We start from the raw sequence: 17,982 nt of genomic DNA, 5'->3' as shown, positions 1-17,982 counted from the left end.
AGCTAGCTGTGTGACCCTGGGCAAGTTACTTAACCTAAATTGCATTTAGTTAAATCATCTGGTCCTTTCATTGTTAAAAGGAATTCTGTAGTGGAATGATTATATTTGTATACAAATTAGAAGCTTTGTGCTGCTATTTTTTATTTTTGTTCATTTGTTAATTAACCATAAAATACATAATTTGATCAATGTATTGATGCTTATATATTATAGTGAGAAGGATAATAAACTTGGAGTCAGAAAATCTGAGTTCTAGTTTCACTTTTGCCATGAACTAATTACGTATGACCTTAGACCAAATCACTTTACATGTCTTGACCTCCGTTTCCACATAGTGTTGGATACTGGAGTATGAATGATCTGTAAGAATTAAAGATGGGAAAATTTTGCCCAGGCTGAAACATTAATCATATCTGAACTCATGGAAATGGCTGGTGCTTAAGCACCTGTTTTAAGTCACAATATGAAACTTTTTCACACAATTTTGTTACATTTTACATGTGCTAATATATAATTGTAGTACTAGGAAGGATTTACTTTATACAGATCTCTGTATTTGGGAGAATAGATAATAAATGTCTACTTAGTTTTTAAAACTTTACAGAGAAGATTTTCAGTAAAATATTTTCAGTATTTAACAGCCCCTACGTCTATGGACATTTTCCCCTGTTACCGAGTACTCTTTTCTACACTCAAAGCCCTATTCTTTTGAGACCTCGCTAAAGAGGAAAGCAGTTGATCACCAAGTTAAGGTATTACCTTATAGTTGTCATTTGTAACACTTCTGTTTGACCAGTGGTTATGTTCAAAATAAAGGAAAACAATTTATAAGTTAGATTAGTTTCGAAAGATTTTTTTGGAGGAAGTAAGTCTTGACCTAGCCTGGAAGAAAGTAGGATTGGGACCCGTCAGAGATAAGGATTGGAGGAACAAAGGCCAGGAGGAGGGGTAGCGAGAGACATAGATAGGCTAGTTAATGAGAGAACTGTGATAGTGGTGAAGTTTGGATTTATCTGGTATTCTTTAGGGCTGCTAGAGTCAGGAAGACTTCCTGAGTTCAAATTTGGCCTCAGACATTTATTAGCTATGTGACCCTGAACAAGTCATTTAACCTTGTTTGCCTCAGTTTCCTCATCTGTAAATGAGCTGGAGAAGAAAATGGCAAACCACTACATTATCTTTGTTAAGAAAAAAACAACTAAATAGTCTTTAGAGCTAAGTAGACTTCAAGCTGGAGGCAGAATGCAAAATGGAAAAACTAGGAAAGGGGAGAGTTAGGAACTTGGAGTAATAATGGAAGATTATAGATTTAACCCCACCATGTTTGTAGAAAGAATGGAAGGGGGATAATATAGGAGATAGATCAAAGGAAGAATTGACAGGAATTGTCTTTGATAATATAAATTTACATGTAAGTTCTTGATTAACTCAGTGTTCAGTGTCCACAAAGCAAAAAATAAAACATCTGATAGTAAATGCTTGGCTGGTTGGTTTTTCAGAGCAGTGAGTATGGCATAGATTAACTCAGTGATTCCATCTTCATCCTCAATAAACAACACCCTGCATACATAATGGGAACATGTGTATGTGTAAAACTGAATTGAAAAATTGAACTGGAAAATAGTACAGACAAGTCTTTTATGGATTTTGGTTTAATAAAGTTGTTTCTTTGTCCTCAAATAAATGAAAGATACATTAGATTCCTTTAAGGCAGAGCAGCTAGGACAGTGCTTACAGAACACATTTTTCAGATAATTTACCTACAGTTTTCATCTAGAATCTTTCGGCAGCCAATTAGATTATAGGTAGATAACATTTTGTTTTGTGTGTGTTTTTCTTTACTTCAGAAAGAGAAAATTTAGAATTTGTTAAATGTTAGGATTTGGTGCATACTAGTTTCATTAAAGGAATATAGTAAAAGAAAAACAACTCTCCTGGGACAGCTGAGGGAAAAGCTTTGGCTCTAGAATTTTCAGACTCCTGACTGCAGAGATTTTAAAAGCCTGTAAGACTTTTCCCCCTAATAACAAGAGAATCAGTAGTCTTGAAAGGATAATATAGGGCTCACTAGAAATTATAAAGTGGGAAACATTTTAGATTTATTCTGAAGTTCAGTAGTGGGAGAAACCTCTTAAGTGTTGTAGTGCTGGATTCTAGATACGGAAGACATAGTAGGCTCAGTGTTGAAGCATTCATTCTTAAGTGTATCATTTTAGTAAATTTTGAATTCTGGTCCTGCAGTGAGATCCTTAGTCTGCCAGGTAAGGTGCAATCTCTAGTCAGATTATTGATTTGTGTTCATAGTATTGTCTGTTTTATAAGTTATCTCTTGACTTCACAAAATTCCCAGTAAAATCTTTTCAGAGCGTTAAGAAGGGAGTCTTTGCTGCATTATTGGTCATGTATGTGTTTCCTCAGAATTTAAGTTCAGAATATTAAAGTGTGGTTTTTCCTTTGTTGTTGAAAAGAACAACAAATGCACCAATTTTGCGCCATCTTATTTGCATTTACTTTTATATGTATTTATTTATAGACAAATTTTGTTATATAAACCCCCTTAGAAATAAAACTACATAAGTAGGTGGGAAATTCCCTTTATTATGGCAAGAACTAATCTTTCCTGCCTTGTTTCTTGCTCCTTAACACATAGTACTATAAATGTTGAAGGTGTTGTTGTTCAATAAATATTTGTTGACTAAATGAAGCAAAAAATCAAGAAAGATATTTAGTAACTTTAGCAGGTTGTGTGGGGATGTGGCCTTGACAATGAAGTTTTACTTGGAGTTGTAGCTGTTAAAAAAAAAATAAAGGAATGTGTTTGAAATTCTAGTGATTTCTTGTCAGATTTGAAGACGTATTCAACAGGTGTTCATCTGTTAAATCCCTCAGAACCCACTTCTGTGGGACAAAGTGACAAGAAGAAAATGAGCATGTGGGCAACTAAATGGGAACCCACTAGAAGTTTTGTTAGATTTTTTATAGTTGCATAGTATGATCAGAAGGAGGTTACCCCATATACTGGGGCTTATTTGGTAGGTCAGAGGCTAAGGTAAAATGATTGTCTTGGTGGGGTTAATGTCATTTTATTAAATAAATAAAAATAGAAATTCCTCAAGGTTGTGACCTAAACGTAATGTTAACCAAAATTGCTCATTTCCAAATATTGAGAGTTCAGGGATGATTAATGGCTTGTCTTATGGGTTAGTAACCAACATACCTAATTATTTTTCAAAGGATTTTAAATAAAATGTTTTTTTTCCCTTCCTGTCAACATTATTTAGGGATTTTACAATCCACTTTGTAAATTATCTATGACTTTCTTTTCCTTATTCATTACCTGTGTGTTTTGACCTTTAGGTTTGCTTCTGATAAAAACCTTTCTTGGGAAAGTAACTAAGCTAAAATAAAACTTTTTTTTTTTAAGCTGAAATTATTCCAGCTATTCCTGGACAGCTTAGAAGCTTTTTTTTAACTTCATTTTTCTAAGCTTATTGTGCCAAATTTGGGTAGCCACTGGAGAGTAAGTGAGATGCAGACAAGGCAGTGGAGAGAGATTAGTTAGTGGAGACACAAATAAGGTAGGGAATGGGGGAAAGGGGTGTAAGCAAAGCTTCCAGACTGTGGCTCTAAGTCACTTAAATTTACCCTGTTCTTCCCACCCAGCAATTTTAACACTGGAAGGCCCAGATAATTGACACAAATTTTATTTTGATTTTACTTAGAAATAAAATTTTTCATTCTATTTCTTTCTTTGCTTTATAAGTTTAAAAAAAAATTGTCACAGCCTTGACACTTCAAGGTATAGTATTCTGGTCCTTTTAGTGTTTAATCTTTGTCCCACCACTGAGAACTTGAGCTTTCATATGTCGTATAGTCCAGGGCTTCCCATGCTATTTCTCAGCCATCACCAAACTATGCCACTTTGGAGGTATCTTTTTCTGCCTTGCACAACACCTTTTACCCACTTCTGACTCTTGTTTCTCTGTATGTGTTTTCTTTCCCTGGTAGAATGTCAGCTTCTTGAGCTCTTTTTTGTTTTTGTATTTTCATCTCCAGTGCTTAGTACAATCCCTAACACATTTTTTTAACTTCACTTCTACCCATACTTATTTTTCCCTTTTTACTTTAGGTCCATTCTGACTCACCTCATCTAAGCTTGTTACTAAACTTTTTCTGGTTTCAGGTAATACGTGTCTTCCTTTATTCTCCTTCAAAGTCTTTCATTTTCTTTAATCCATCTCCTCTATTTTACTGTTCTTAGTTTCTGGGAAAAAAAAAACTACCATGTTCCTAAAGTAATCTATTACCTAGCACCTGGTTTTCCTTCTTCCTTTGTTATTTCTTGGTCTTCCCATGTCCTTGTCCACATTTTGTGCTCCCCTTTCTACCTGTTTTCACGATCACCTCAAAGACTACTATAAAATTCAGAGTGAGGAAGAAAGGTATTAAAAACTATGTTTATAGTCATTTGGCAGGTGATAAGGAGAGTTGCCTGTTCTTTCTTGACCCATGCTTTAAAGGACCAAGAGCCATCTAAATCCTATTTACATTAATACTGGTCTTCCTACAGTAGCAAAAACATGGCACTATTCCAGGAATACTGTTTGAACATAGCTTATACCTTCTGGGAGCTTCCCATCTTAGAATCAGATAACTAAAGTTGTTTTTTTTTTTAATTAAATTATTTTATTTATTTTCAGTGTTCGACAATCACTTTCATATATCTTAGATTTTTTTTTCCCCTCCCTCCCCCTCATTCCCCTCTCCATCCCCACTCCCTCCATGAGACAACTAAAGTATTTACATGAGACAGAATTGAATTTTCCAGCTCCGTCTCATTCCATAAAAGTAAAAGACCAAAACAGTTAGGAGTACCAAGCACAGTACTAGATGTTGAGTTTAAAACAAAGAGTCCCTTTCTCCATAGAATTTTCTCGGGGATAAAAAAAAGCCAGAGATTCATTCAAAAAATATTTATGAGGCGCCTACTGTGTGCCAGGCAGTGTCCTAGGGGAGACAGAGATAAAATTGAAATTTCCAGTTCTGCCATCAAGCTTATTTTTTAATAGGGGGAAACAACATGTGAATGGAAAGATAAAATAAAAATGCAGGATTGTCCCAAGACTTTTTGGGACACTGTACAAAGTAATTTCTCAGTGGAGGAATCCTAGCAAATGGGGATTGGGGGAACTATTAGATAGCTTTCCTGTAAAAGGTGGCACTTGAATCAAATTTTGAGAAGTAAGGATTCTATAAGTATAATGCACAATGGTATATAAATGAACTAGAGAAATGTACAAGCTGTTAAGTGTCTTGGAAGTTGTGATTAACCCAAAATGCTTCATGGAGGAGAGGTTGCATTTGAGTTGGACATTAAAGGCTAGGTAAAAATTCAGTAAGTTACAATTTCAGGAATAGAGAATTTCTGGCATGGAAATCAGAAACTAAAGCTTGTTCCAGAGCCAGAGAGTAAATAATACAGTTTGGCTAGAGTACATCTAGAAAACAGAAAAAGCAGAGTTAATACAAATTGTGACGAATCTTGAATGACAGGCAACATCAAAAATTTGCTTTTAAAAGTAGAGATAAATATATAGCACTAGCAGTATATATATGTGTATCTTCATACATTTAATACGTTTTTTAAATATCTGTGATTCAAAAATCACGAGGGCAGAGGTAAGCACAAATATTTTTGTGTACAGCTCATCCGGTAGGCTCATTATGCATTACATAGTCAATCAAAAGGGGGAGAATTAAATATAGATGAATGCTTTGCTAAAATATATTTAATCTAAGTGAATAGTAAAAATCTGTATTAGCACAAGTTGCTCTGGAAGTCTGGTTAAATGAGTTAACCAGAATCCCCTTTTTGTTTCATACCTCACTCAGAAAACCTTTTTGAAATGTACCCTTTTTCTGTCTGTATTAAGAGGACTATAATTAGTAAAGAGAATTTAATTTTTAAAAATTCTGTGGCATTCCAGTTTTTCATTTTCAAAATCAGATCTCATTGTTCAGTTTTTAAGTATAAAGGCATGGAGATTGGGCTAAATGTATACTTATCTCCAAGATGAATGAATTCAAGTGAGATTATTTATTTTGGCTTTGAGATGTTAGAAGGCAACCGTGCATTTCAGAGGATCCCATAGTACAAAAACAAAGGCAACTACTTCCTCCTCCACTCTTTTTAATAGGAGTGAGGAAGGTAAGTGAAATTGAGAGAACAAATACTTCACTGAGTTTCTTCTATTTTCATGAAATTAAAAATGTATCTACACTGGGTTTTTTTTTTATTTTAAAAGAGAGTAAATCAAGATCTATTTTTTTCCTGAGAGTTTCTGAAATATGTCTCCTTGGATGATATTTTGGGATAGATGGAATTAAAAGGGAGGGTGTAAAGTGGTGATCTAGAGCTGTTGTGGGAGCTTGTGTCTCTGAATGTATGTCCACAGCTATGCAAGCTAACGTGTATTTTGCTATTTCTTAAAAGAGAATGAAGATGATAGATATTTGGAGCTATGGGGGCATATGTATCACATTTTTGAAGTGGTTTATGGAGAGAGTTGATCAGAGATAGCTCCTTGGCTGAGTTGCTGTCTGCATAGGCTGTTAACAATTGTTTCTCTGGCAGCAGATCTTGTTCATCAGGATTGCATCATCTCTGGGAGAATGGCCAAGGTCCACAGCCCCGGTACAAAGACAGTCTGAAGCAGATGAGGCCTGTTCTTTTTCTGAAGCGGCTCTCCTCTTCCTGCCAGTCCTCTTCACAGCATTACTGAAGCACAGTTGTTCTGAATTTCTTTCATTGGATTGGCTCTTCACTGGACTCTGTCTCCCAGCTGCTTCCGGCTCACCTGGCTGATGCAATTTCTTTCTCTGAAATCTCTGTTGGAATTGCTCTTATACCACTTTTTGTTTGTTTTCTCTGGGAGTGGCCAGAAAGATCATGAGTTTTGTCCATTAAGTAAGTCATATCAGAATGACAGTAGCAGAGGCTGTTAGCCAATAAGGAAGAATCCTGTTCTAAAGAACAGGGGCAACTATCAGCACTTTCTGGCCTGTTCTTTTTAACTGCCTTCCCCAGTATGATGACTCCTCGAGGGTATTCAGTACTAAGAGATGTGCTGCTTCTGCAGCCGGATCAGACAACTACCTGTGGCTCCATGTGGATTCTGGTGGATTCTTCTGAGAATAGAGATGCTGATAAGAAGTTCAGATTCTGCTACAGTCATATTACCCTTATTGTATATACATACACTCCCTTTCTCAGTCCTTTTCTCTGTCCTTTATTTTTCTTTTATTGCTTATCTCACATAAAGGATACCATTCCCTCTGGTAATTTTCATTTTTCTGCTTCAGTATATTACTTCTCTTGCACCTATTCTACTTAATAACCATCAAAATAAATGTTTTAGCCTTTGTATTTTGAGATTTTGACACCCTTCTGATTGAACTGTTTATACTTTTCCCTTTATTTCTTTTTTTGCCTTTTTTTTTTTTTTGGCATTTCTGAGGATACTTATGCTTTTGATCTTCTCATACTTTTTAACCTCTCAGTAATAGTTATTTTGAAGATATAGTGCGTCTGCCCAGTTTTAAGATTAGGAAACCTATAAATAGAAATAAAATAATATTTCATCTATAATGCATGATAATTGAAATCTGGTGAAGACCTCTTTAATGTGCTGTATTGGAGTTCAGGTATTATTGTGATGATTCTGACTAGTGTTAAATTTGGCAGATTATTTGGGGAAACACTGTTCTTTAGAGGGCTTTGGTTTACTGAAAAGTGAGCCCATTTTGATTCTGAAAGGAAGAATCAACTATTTTCTCTAAAAGCCCTAGTCACCTGCTTTTCTTTCTTTCATTCTTTTTCTTTTTTCTTTTTTTTTCTTTTGGTAGATGCCTTATTTTGACCCTGATTCCAGTACCAAGACAGCAACAAACTCATCATAAGTTTCAAGGGACTTCTCCATGACAGGGGTCTGCCTTCTGTCACTCTCCCTTCTGCAGTTAGGCAAGATAAAATGTGGTAGAGGGAGATGGGGTGGGCAGATGTGCTAATAGTAGTTGATATGTCCTTTTTGTCAATTCTGAGTAAATTGATCATGGAAAAACAGCTGGGTTTTGGAAAAGGGTATTAGGCAAAAGAAATTTCCGTAGGATCAGCTAAATGAAAGGAAAGATAACCTGGAAAATATAGATGAAACTCAGGATTCAGATTTAAAAACATGTTAATGTACAAGCCAATGACCAGGTACGGAAGTCGATCTTCTCTTAGTTAAAATAAGACCGTTTCCTTCTCTTTTTCTTATTTTGTGCCAGGCTTTGTTAGGGTTGTCACGTTGAAGAATTCAAAAGATAGCTGTACTGACTTGGGCATGAGGACAGAGTATTATTTAGTGGGTCTGGAATGGAGGGCCAGGAGGAGTTAAGCGAAAGTTTATAAAAGATAATATTTCTTGGAAAGAACTGTCTTGGTTCGGTATTATGTCCACCAGTGGCATTCCTTTCAATACTAATTATTTGTCTGTCAACTTTTTCCAGATCTTCAGAGGACACTGGCAAAGAGATTATTGGAACTTCACATCTGCTGGTCAATATAAAGGTGACTGAGCCAAATAAAATCCCTTGGCTGGTTTTCCTTTTTCCCGTCCTTTAAATTGACATATTGGTACTTAGCAGATGCCTTTTCAGTGACCTCAGTGAAATCTTCTGTGTAACTGTTGAGGAGAGTGTATTATATATAGCTGTCCTTGTCCTTCTCTCCAAAGCACCTCTAAAATGTTTGAAATATGACTTCTAGAAATTGAATCTGGTATTTCATACTGGGAATCTCTCATTTACTTACAAAGCTCAAGTAATTATAATGTTTGATTTTGGAAATAATGATGGGTTATTAATGACCTAAAAGTTTGTTATCTATATTATTTTTTATAGAGCACAAACATCCCTTTCTACATGGGGTTGACCCTGACTCCCTCATTTGCTAGGGCTTCTCCCAAGCTGCCAAAATTATCTTGTACCTACTTAGTATATATTTTGTGTTTATTTTGTATTATACATGTTTCTCCTATAGAACATAAGTCCCTAGGTGACAGGAACTGTTTTGGTTTGGGTTTTTTGTCCTTTTCTCCCCCAGCACCTAGCATAGTACCCTTTACTATGGAGGCATTTAAATGCTTGTTGATTGATTGATTGAGGAGCACACAAATTTCTCAACTGAAAAGAAGTACAGGATTTGAGTTTAGACATCCCAGTCCCTCATGTCACTCACAGTGGGAGACTATAGTTGAGAATGAAAATGGCCCTGCTGATACGGTATGGTTCACTTGTTTGGGGAATATGAGTCATATTATCTAGGACAATTTTTGTAGAAAGAAAACCGGAAACCTGCTTTTTTTCTTTCAATGCTTCAAAATGAGATAGAATCTCCATTGGAAATCAGCATAGAGAGATTTGATTATTAGCATAATTTCCATTAAATACTTAAAATTAAAAACAATTGGCTGTTATTAAATTCTCATCCTTTTTCTTCTGTTGAGCCAATCTTTTTCTTTTCTTTTTTTTTTTTGAGGAGATAGTTCAAAAGAGTGCTTTACTGAGTAAAGTCATAGCATGAAACAAACAATTATCCGTAGATACTTTGTGCTATTTCCTCACTTGTTTTACCTGACAGTCTTTATGCTGACTCCAATTGTTCCCTTCATCTCCAAGCTTGACTGTTAATAAGCCAATCTTCCGAAAATTTCCTCCCAAAAGAAAAATATCAAGCAACAGTTCAGGTTTACCAAGCTGTGTTTGACCCAGAACCCTTGATTACTCTTGACATGTAAAAACATAGTTGAGTGAAAGAAAAGATATTTAGTGACTTCGAGTGTTTTTCTTTCACTGCAGTTAGAGTACATGACTCTTATATTTGCTGTGCTGATCAAGGGTGTCATGGCCAGGGCCACCCTTTCCTCTGTTTTACCAGTTTTGGACAGCTTCTCTTTCACTTTGACTGAATTAATTAAGCTCAAGATTTTAAAGTGGAGTAGAAATCAACCCTCTCCCAGACCCACCTATACCCCTATGTTATTGGAGAGTTCCTACTCTGTCTGTTGTGGGAAATTCTATGTCAGTATAAATGTTTGGTGGGAGTAGAGAGAGAAAAACTGTGAGGGTCAGTTGGGAAATGATGGGAGGTAACTGAGGTTAGAGGAAACAATTACTTGTGGACACATGGATTTATTTACTCTGCAGATAGACTAATAAACCCATCAACAAAAACACATTCAGCTGCTTCCTGTTCATGAACTGTGAGGAAGAAGTGACAGAGTAATAATAAAATATTTGGACAGTTATCTACCATTTTATAGGTTACAGAGCCCTTACCTTAAAACAGACCTGAGGTCAGTAGTATAAACATCTCCACTTTACAGATGAGGAAACAGACTCATTTAGTAAATGATGTGAATAGTCTTTTGCTTCTGAGTATGATAGTCTTTCCAATCAGCTTCTTTGGTCTCTAACTCTTCATCCTTTTTTTTTTTTTTTTTTTTTGCCTGGCTGCCTCAACTTCCTGTTTCTGAATAGAAAAATAGGTCCAACTAGTGGCATAGCCCAGACTAAACCCAAATTGCCAGAAATCCAGGAAAATTAAGTGGAATGTTTTTACTCCTAACTGGATAGATCTATTTGGTGCCCTGTGCCTGATTATAGTAACTTTGGGATTCTGAAGTAATAATCAAAAGCAGCAATACTTTCCCCCATTTTCTTAATATAGAAATTATTAAAGTATTTGTAAAGATCCAAGATTACATTGGTATCCCCGCCTTCCACTAAGAGCCCAATCCTGCCATTCCAGGAGCCAATTCATGAGCAGTTGTGCCTCCCCTTTTTCTCCTCCTGCAAAACCATGACCTTGGGACCAACTTTTTGATGGTGAGCGTGTCTTACCTAAACAAACACAGCATTAATGGGCCAGTAGTTGAAGCCTTTTTTGATTGGTAGGACTTGCCAAAGCTTGTGTTATCCTGGCATTCCTTTTGACAATCCTGACCTCCCTTCCTTTCAGGATGAGACATTCTCAGACTGGGACTTCAGTAGAGGTCATGCAGATATTTTGAAGCCTATGAAATTTTTAAGGTTTTCAGAAAATTTGTTCTGTCTTGACATACGAAGACAATTTCTCTTACTCCATTCATCCTAAACTAGTCTTGTCTAGTTCCATTTGTTAAAGTGTATGTGTTTTAAGTTTTGAGGATTTAAATTGTCAGCCATTATAAATAAGGCTTCAGTTTCCTTTTTTTGTTTATCTACTGAGTTGATTTAATAGATATAGTTGACCTCTTGATTTGTCATCTTCTGGTGAGTGGTCATTTGGCATTTCAGTGGGCTGTATCATAAGAATTCTAAAATTTTATAACTGGAAAGAACCTTAGAGAATGTCTTATCCACTTGCTTCATTTTTTCGAATGAAAAAACTGAGGCCTAAAGAGGCTGAATGACTTAAACCACAAAATAAATTAATGATGAAGCTGAGACTAAAACTCAATCTCTTGAATTCCAGTCCTGGGATCTTTCTCATGCATAACTTTTCATGCCTCGATATCTTTGCATGGATTCCTTTTCTTTACATCTTTTTGTCTTCTTAGGAACTTTTTATCTTATGCACCTTGAACTTACTGCCATGCAAAGTAATTTTGATATTCTGAGAAACTTGTGTTTTTATACCTAATCAGTACTTTTCATAGTCAATATCAAGTGCATTTTATTCCCCTTTTTACTTAATCTTTTAATCTCCTTGTGGTTCATGGTTCATATCACTGCCCTCCCCTTTACTTAAGCAGTTTAATAGATCTGTTTCTTCATGTTGCTAGATTCCAGTAGTTTATGGGAATCAGTACATCTCAGCCATCCTCCATTTCTCTTTTGTCTTAATGTATATTGAATGCTTTTTAATTTTGAATTAGCTATTTTTCTTTTTCATAAAAGTGCCATTTTGTGATCTGTGTTTTTTTAATTCAAATCTGGCAATATTGGCTGGCCAGAAGACCTGGCAGCTGAGTCCTTCGCCCTTTCAGAGGATTGGGAGAATATGGAAGTCTGTGAGAAACAGAATAATAAGAAACAGCAACTGTTTCCAGTCAGATTCAAACTACCAGCAGATTGGTGTTTGTTAATTAGCACTGACTTAAGAAAAATGACATCATTGGTTGCTAGCAAAAGTCGAATTGAATTGTTGCTAAGAGTTGAAAAATTATATGAAGACGATAAGCCGTTAGGGAGTTAAGTGAAATTGTTCCTTCTAGAAATCACAAAAGCCTTCTTATAAAAACTTGTAAGTTAGGTCCTGGGGCTAGTAGCTAGTTATAGAGATGGAAAGTGACTGGAAAATCAGCTTGGGAACAAGCTCCCCAGTTGAGTAGGCATTTTCCTGTGTGAAAGTCTTTAAGAGGAAAAGAAAGGGTTAGGTACCCACTAGAATCTCTCATTTAAGAAGGATAGAAGGAGTAGGCCACAGTTGGGTTTTTTTCATTATGCTGCTTAAAAAATGAAATATTCATGAAATGCCCTGCCTTCTGTCCCAGGATTCCTCATGTCCCTGACATGTTGCTTGAAGCTCTGCGGCTCACCCCCGCTCTCAGAGTGGCCAGTCTCCATTAATTGGACCCCGTGATTTCCATCTACTGCTGTGTTGGACGTCATGAGCATTGCAGTTCCTCTGGGAGTCACCACACCAGATACATCGTACTCAGATATGGCTGCTGGTTCAGAGTAAGTGCCATTTCCCCATTTTTTAGAAATTAGGAGGGTACCTGGAAGGCTTAGATTTTTAGGAGGATCTTGGAACTAAAGCCTAGGATTTTCTAAAGTAAATCTACTTCATTGGAACTGTGACTGTCAACAGGGGCAAAAGAGAAAGGCAATTAGAAGGGAGAGAGAATAAGCTATTTCTCCTCACCTAGGAGTGGTGGCTAGATAAATAATTAACAGAATGAAATTTGCAAAAGAATGATTACATTCTGATTTCCTTTTGGTATAGGTTGGAATAAAGCAGATATGTCACCCTGCCTTTAAGAGTTACTGGTTATGTAATGCTTTTCTGGTTGGGGGGTAGACCGCTTTCCTTTTTCTGATTTATCTTAAAAACTTCAAACTTGTATACTTCCCACCATCTTAGGGTAAAGGGACTGACCCAATTCAGACTATCTATGGCAGGTTACTTGCAACTTCTGACATCTGGGAAAGAAAACAGGACAGCCATATCATCTATTTGTTCTTTATAATCATCTCCTGGAAAGAGGACCTTCAAAATCAGTGGTACCCAACTTTTTTTCAGCTGTGAGCCACTTTAGGAATTTACAGACTTTGTCGAAAACCAAAAGCCCAGTCCCTAAAATAGACTGTCAATCCATGAAGAATTTAATTGCCAAATGAATATGAAGGTAGGCCTTCATTACACAACTTTCTATGTTATAAATCCACCTACCTTTCCTTTTATAACCTTCTTTTGCCCCTCCCCTGCTTCTTGAGTTACTCCAGTTTCTCCTATATGCATAGAATCCCCACTTTTCTTTTTCTCTGTCCTTAATCCAATCTACTCACTTTTGAAAGGAAGAGGAAATTCTCATCATTTCTAGACAAAGTAGCACTCTGACTATACCAATTTATGACAGTCCAGTGTAAAAATGCAAAAACTGAAGGATTCCTTCATCCTTAGATGAAGATGATTCCTTCACTCTTAGACATTCAGGTCTGTTCCAGAGCAGTACTAGGAATTAGGGTATGGACGGGGGCAATCCTTGTGATTTGAGTATATTCTAATTTTAGACTCTGTCCAATAACTACTTCTCTTTACAATCCCTCCTGGTCTTTCCCTTTTACTGTAACTCCCTGAGCAGTTAATAGTCATTTTCTTTCTTAAAGCTAAGGATATTTCATACATATTATTTAAACTTCTCTGCATCTTCTGGTTCAGCTGATCTACGTAACAAATTCCATTAGTGGGGTACAGCTCCCCAGGATTATAAGTTTACCTTGGCTTGAAAGAAATTAATTTGGGGGCTGCTTTTGTACATCTAAGGAATGGGTTTGGGTTGGGGGAAGGATGGATTCCTCTCTAAAGTCTCATTTTCAGGTCTAGTCATCGGGATTTATTTATTCCGTTTGCCAAGATTTCAATTTCAAGAGGTTTTTACCCCTGTGATGATCTGGGATGGAATTTTAAAACACTTTTTTATACTTGGCTTCCTAACTAAATGATAACCAGCGCTGATGGAAATTGTATGATCTGAATATTTGTCTAGCAAATAATTAACCTCTGACCCTCTACAGTTTAAATCTAAGATCTGTAACTGAGATCATTAGCTTCTGTGAGGAGCTTCAATAAAGAATGTTAAACCCATGCTATTTGGATTTGTAAAGCCAGGAGAGTAAGGGGATATTTGAGTCTATTTTCGTTTGGCATTGCCATTATTTCCGTGAGACCACAAATACATGGAATCAATTGCAGACCACAAAATACTACTAGTTACTTCTGAGGTGAAACCTTGCCTTTAAGTTTTTTGGTTCTTTTTTTTTTAAGTTGTCTGCTCAGCAGAACATCTTGGGAGCCTTAGTTCTTGCCTTTTGTTAACACACTACTACATCTGATGGTCATAAATAGCAGTGCTTTACTAACATTTATCTCTTTGAGCCTCCCATCCTAACTCAAGTTTTGAAAACTCTGTGAAAATAAACAAGGAAATTAGGTAACATTTATACAATGCCTTACAATAGGTACTTAAGAAATATATTTCTTGAATTGTTCTGAAATTGAAATTATGGTAGCTTAATGTTGTCAAGACATTTGAAAAGAAGTTTGACTGCTATGTCCTTCAGAGTCTACATGCCCCTCTTTAATACTTTGGTCTCAGTAACTGGGCCATTGTAAACAACCTGGACTTCGAGTTAGGTTATGGATTAAAGTGCTTACATTATCTCCACACACACTCCTAGAATGAACTGAAAAGTAACCTTTATAATCTCCTAATAGAATTGTTACTATGGTAACAACTACTCACAAACTATTTTGTTCAATTTTCTTTACAGAATAAGTGGAAAATTTGTCTCAACAAAATATATATGATGTCAGTGGACTACCTTCCTAAATTCAGATTTATTAAGTGTCATTGTGCCCTGGTATTATAACTGGCATGTTGTACAGAATTAAATCCTGCCTCCCAGGATTTAAAATTTGCCTGCCACAAATATGTGATGTTGTGGGAAACTGTCAAAAAACCCATGGATTAATTGCTCTGGAGGCAGAATGAGACAGTACAAAGAATACTCAAACTGTAGTAGAGGAGCTGGGCTAAAATCCCTCTCCTGACCCTTAGTAGTGCTTGAGTGACTTTAAGCAAGTCACTTAAACCTTTCTGAGCCTCAGCTTCCTCATCTGTAAAATGATGAAGGGGTTGGATTGTGTGGTCACTGAGATCCCTTCCAACTCTAGATCTAAGATCTGATGGATGTAAAGAAAACTTTCTTGAATTTCTGATCTGAGCTGCAATAGCAGAAAATTTCAAATGTTCTCAAGTATGTGGCTTTAAGTAACAAGACCTGAACAGGTGGGTGCCATTATTATAAAGATGCTGTCCTAGGAAAGGATGAGAAAAATGAAACTTTTTTTTATATGTAAGCATGGCTTCCAAATAATGGCCTATTGTCATACTTATTTGGATTTGGAAGAGGAAAGGCTAAGACTCTTTTGTAAGATTATGCTTAACGGAATTGTATCAACCTCTAGATCATAGTGACTGGGTAATAAAAATATCTTAGTGGCCTAAATTTCTCCTTAATTCATATTTTAAAATATTGGCGATATAAGACCACCTTTCAAGGAATGTCTTGGATAAAAACCTATGGTTGTCTTAATTGTCAGAATAAAACTAGATTATTATGCTTGACCAGTTGAAATTGAAGTTGCAAGATAACTACTTAAACCTCAATATTGAGCATGCAATGGTGATGTATTGGATGTTATGCTGTCTATTAGAAGCTGTTGTCCAGTGGGATGGCCTATTAACTCCCACTGTGTACATTTTATTTTTGTCCTCTAGACTCATACATGAAGTGTTTATGTTCATATTTAGCCTGTTTTGGAGATGGGTGAGATACAACCAACGCAGTTCCATCTCCTTAGGCATCTTTTGTTCCATGCAGTTTTTTCTTTGCCCTTGCAAAAAAAAAAAATCCATTTTCTGATAGTTGTCATATTTCATTCCATATGTTCAATGGGACAAAAACTCCCACATGAAATAAGTGTAGCACTATGGAATATTTGAGTATCTAGTAAACATCATTTATTAATTTTTTATGAAATGCACCTTTCTCTGACTCCCATCATTAAAATGAAATTCTGCTTAATTTCTCTTAATTCATGTCTTATCATTTGGTTTCACTTTAGTTGTTGGGTTTAATACTAATCTCACTTGTTTCCAGATAGTTTTAGTTAATTACTTCTCAGTGAACCATGTCTAAAGCATTCTTTTCCTTAAGACTACTACTGACCTGCATTATTGGTGTATCCCCCAGCTCCTTGCAGACATACTCAGTAATGAAATGCATGCCCTTCACTAACAGAGAATACTTTCCTATGTCTTAAGTTCTTTTTCACCCAGAAATTATCCTTTGCTGTTATTAATAAGGTCTCTTCTCACAGTTTCGGAGCATAAAATTGGGTGAGTTGGATACATACCTCCTAAATTTATTTTATCCCTCACTTTTTATCTGATGTCTCCTTGCATTGAATTACAGACCTTCCTTCTCAATCAACAGCTTTTAAGGCTTTCATATTTTATAATTTTTAAAAGCTATTGTATATGTTATATCTCTAAATGGCAAAAAAAAAGCTCCCAAACCCTGCATTCTCATTATAAATCAGTAGTGTACACTACTGTGCAGGTCTAGTTCTCTCTTCCAAAAACTCGCATCTTAAAGTCGAACTGTTCTTGCCTTATGTGTTTTGTATGTGAGTTTGATTACTTTATCGCTTCTCTTAAGTTAACTTATGAATTATAAGCACACCATTGTTGTGCATAGTCAGACCAAATTTACATTCTTTCTTACCTGCAAATTCCAAAGACCTAACCAAATGGTGGTTAGAGTTTAAATGTTTTTTTCTTCTATGCAAAAGTGCCTTGAGCTTTAACTGTTGCCACCTGTGCCTATTCTCTATTAAAAATGCTAAAGTAAACTTCTGGTTTTCATTTAATTTCATTTAGAATTAAGTTCTTCCTAAGCTTAAGTTGTGACTTGGGGTTTTACTGTATGTTACAAATTTGAAACCTGAGTTCGCATGAGTAAGAGGAACTGGTGTGTGTTTAGGGGGAACATCTTTCAAAAGGCATTAAACACGAAGTTCTGTAAGACTGGTTACTAAAGTTCCCAAATAACTTTCTTAAAGGAGGAGGATGTTATCCTAGTTTCCTGGCCAAATTGGGTAATTACCCCCAGACTGCCTCAAATTGCAAGTACAGTGTTTTGATTATTATGAAAACTTTTATAGGCTTACCATGCAGCTGTTAAGTATTTGTACCCTTAATATGGTTGCACTACTGATGGTTGAGAAATTATTACTCTTACGTATTTTTGAAAGGTGTTTGGGGGTTCTTCTAGATAAGAGGTGCTATAAATATAAGATGCCATTGTTTTTACCTGTACTTTCTTCAGGGTATCCTGTCTTGGTAGTGAATGGAAGAGGGCCTGGCCCCTGGGGCAGTGCAGAAGGCACTTTCATCATCTCACTCACTGCAAATGTCATGTGAGGTTTCATGGAAGTATTAAGAGATCCAATTAAGAAGAATAGTTCTGAGTCTAAACCAGCCCAGAGTGGCTTCTCTAGGGGAAACTCCCCGCTCAGCTGGTACGTTTATGTTTGTCATTAGGGACACCTTGTATCCCAGGTGCCTGCCTTCAGACATCTGCCTGTACTGGCTTCATGTCACACAC

General features: G+C 36.2%; 1 protein-coding gene across 6 annotated transcripts in view; it reads left to right on the top strand.

The window, feature by feature from the left end:
* Nucleotides 1-1,251: 1,251 nt before the first annotated feature.
* The window catches only part of SETD5 (SET domain containing 5), a 54,532-nt gene continuing 37,801 nt past the window's right edge, over nucleotides 1,252-17,982 (top strand). For 2 of the 6 annotated variants that reach the window (XM_072598579.1, XM_072598576.1), the window contains exons 1-2: nucleotides 1,252-8,611; nucleotides 12,579-12,765. In XM_072598579.1, coding sequence (XP_072454680.1) covers nucleotides 12,695-12,765 — 71 coding nt within the window. In that variant the 5' untranslated portion in view covers nucleotides 1,252-8,611; nucleotides 12,579-12,694. The other 4 variants (XM_072598574.1, XM_072598575.1, XM_072598578.1 and 1 more) reach the window with 4 other exon arrangements.

Source organism: Notamacropus eugenii, chromosome 3 (genome assembly GCF_028372415.1).
Source record: "Notamacropus eugenii isolate mMacEug1 chromosome 3, mMacEug1.pri_v2, whole genome shotgun sequence".
In the NCBI taxonomy this organism is placed as follows: domain Eukaryota; kingdom Metazoa; phylum Chordata; class Mammalia; order Diprotodontia; family Macropodidae; genus Notamacropus; species Notamacropus eugenii.
Note: the sequence above shows the minus strand (reverse complement) of the source record. Positions and strands in the feature narration are given on the sequence as shown.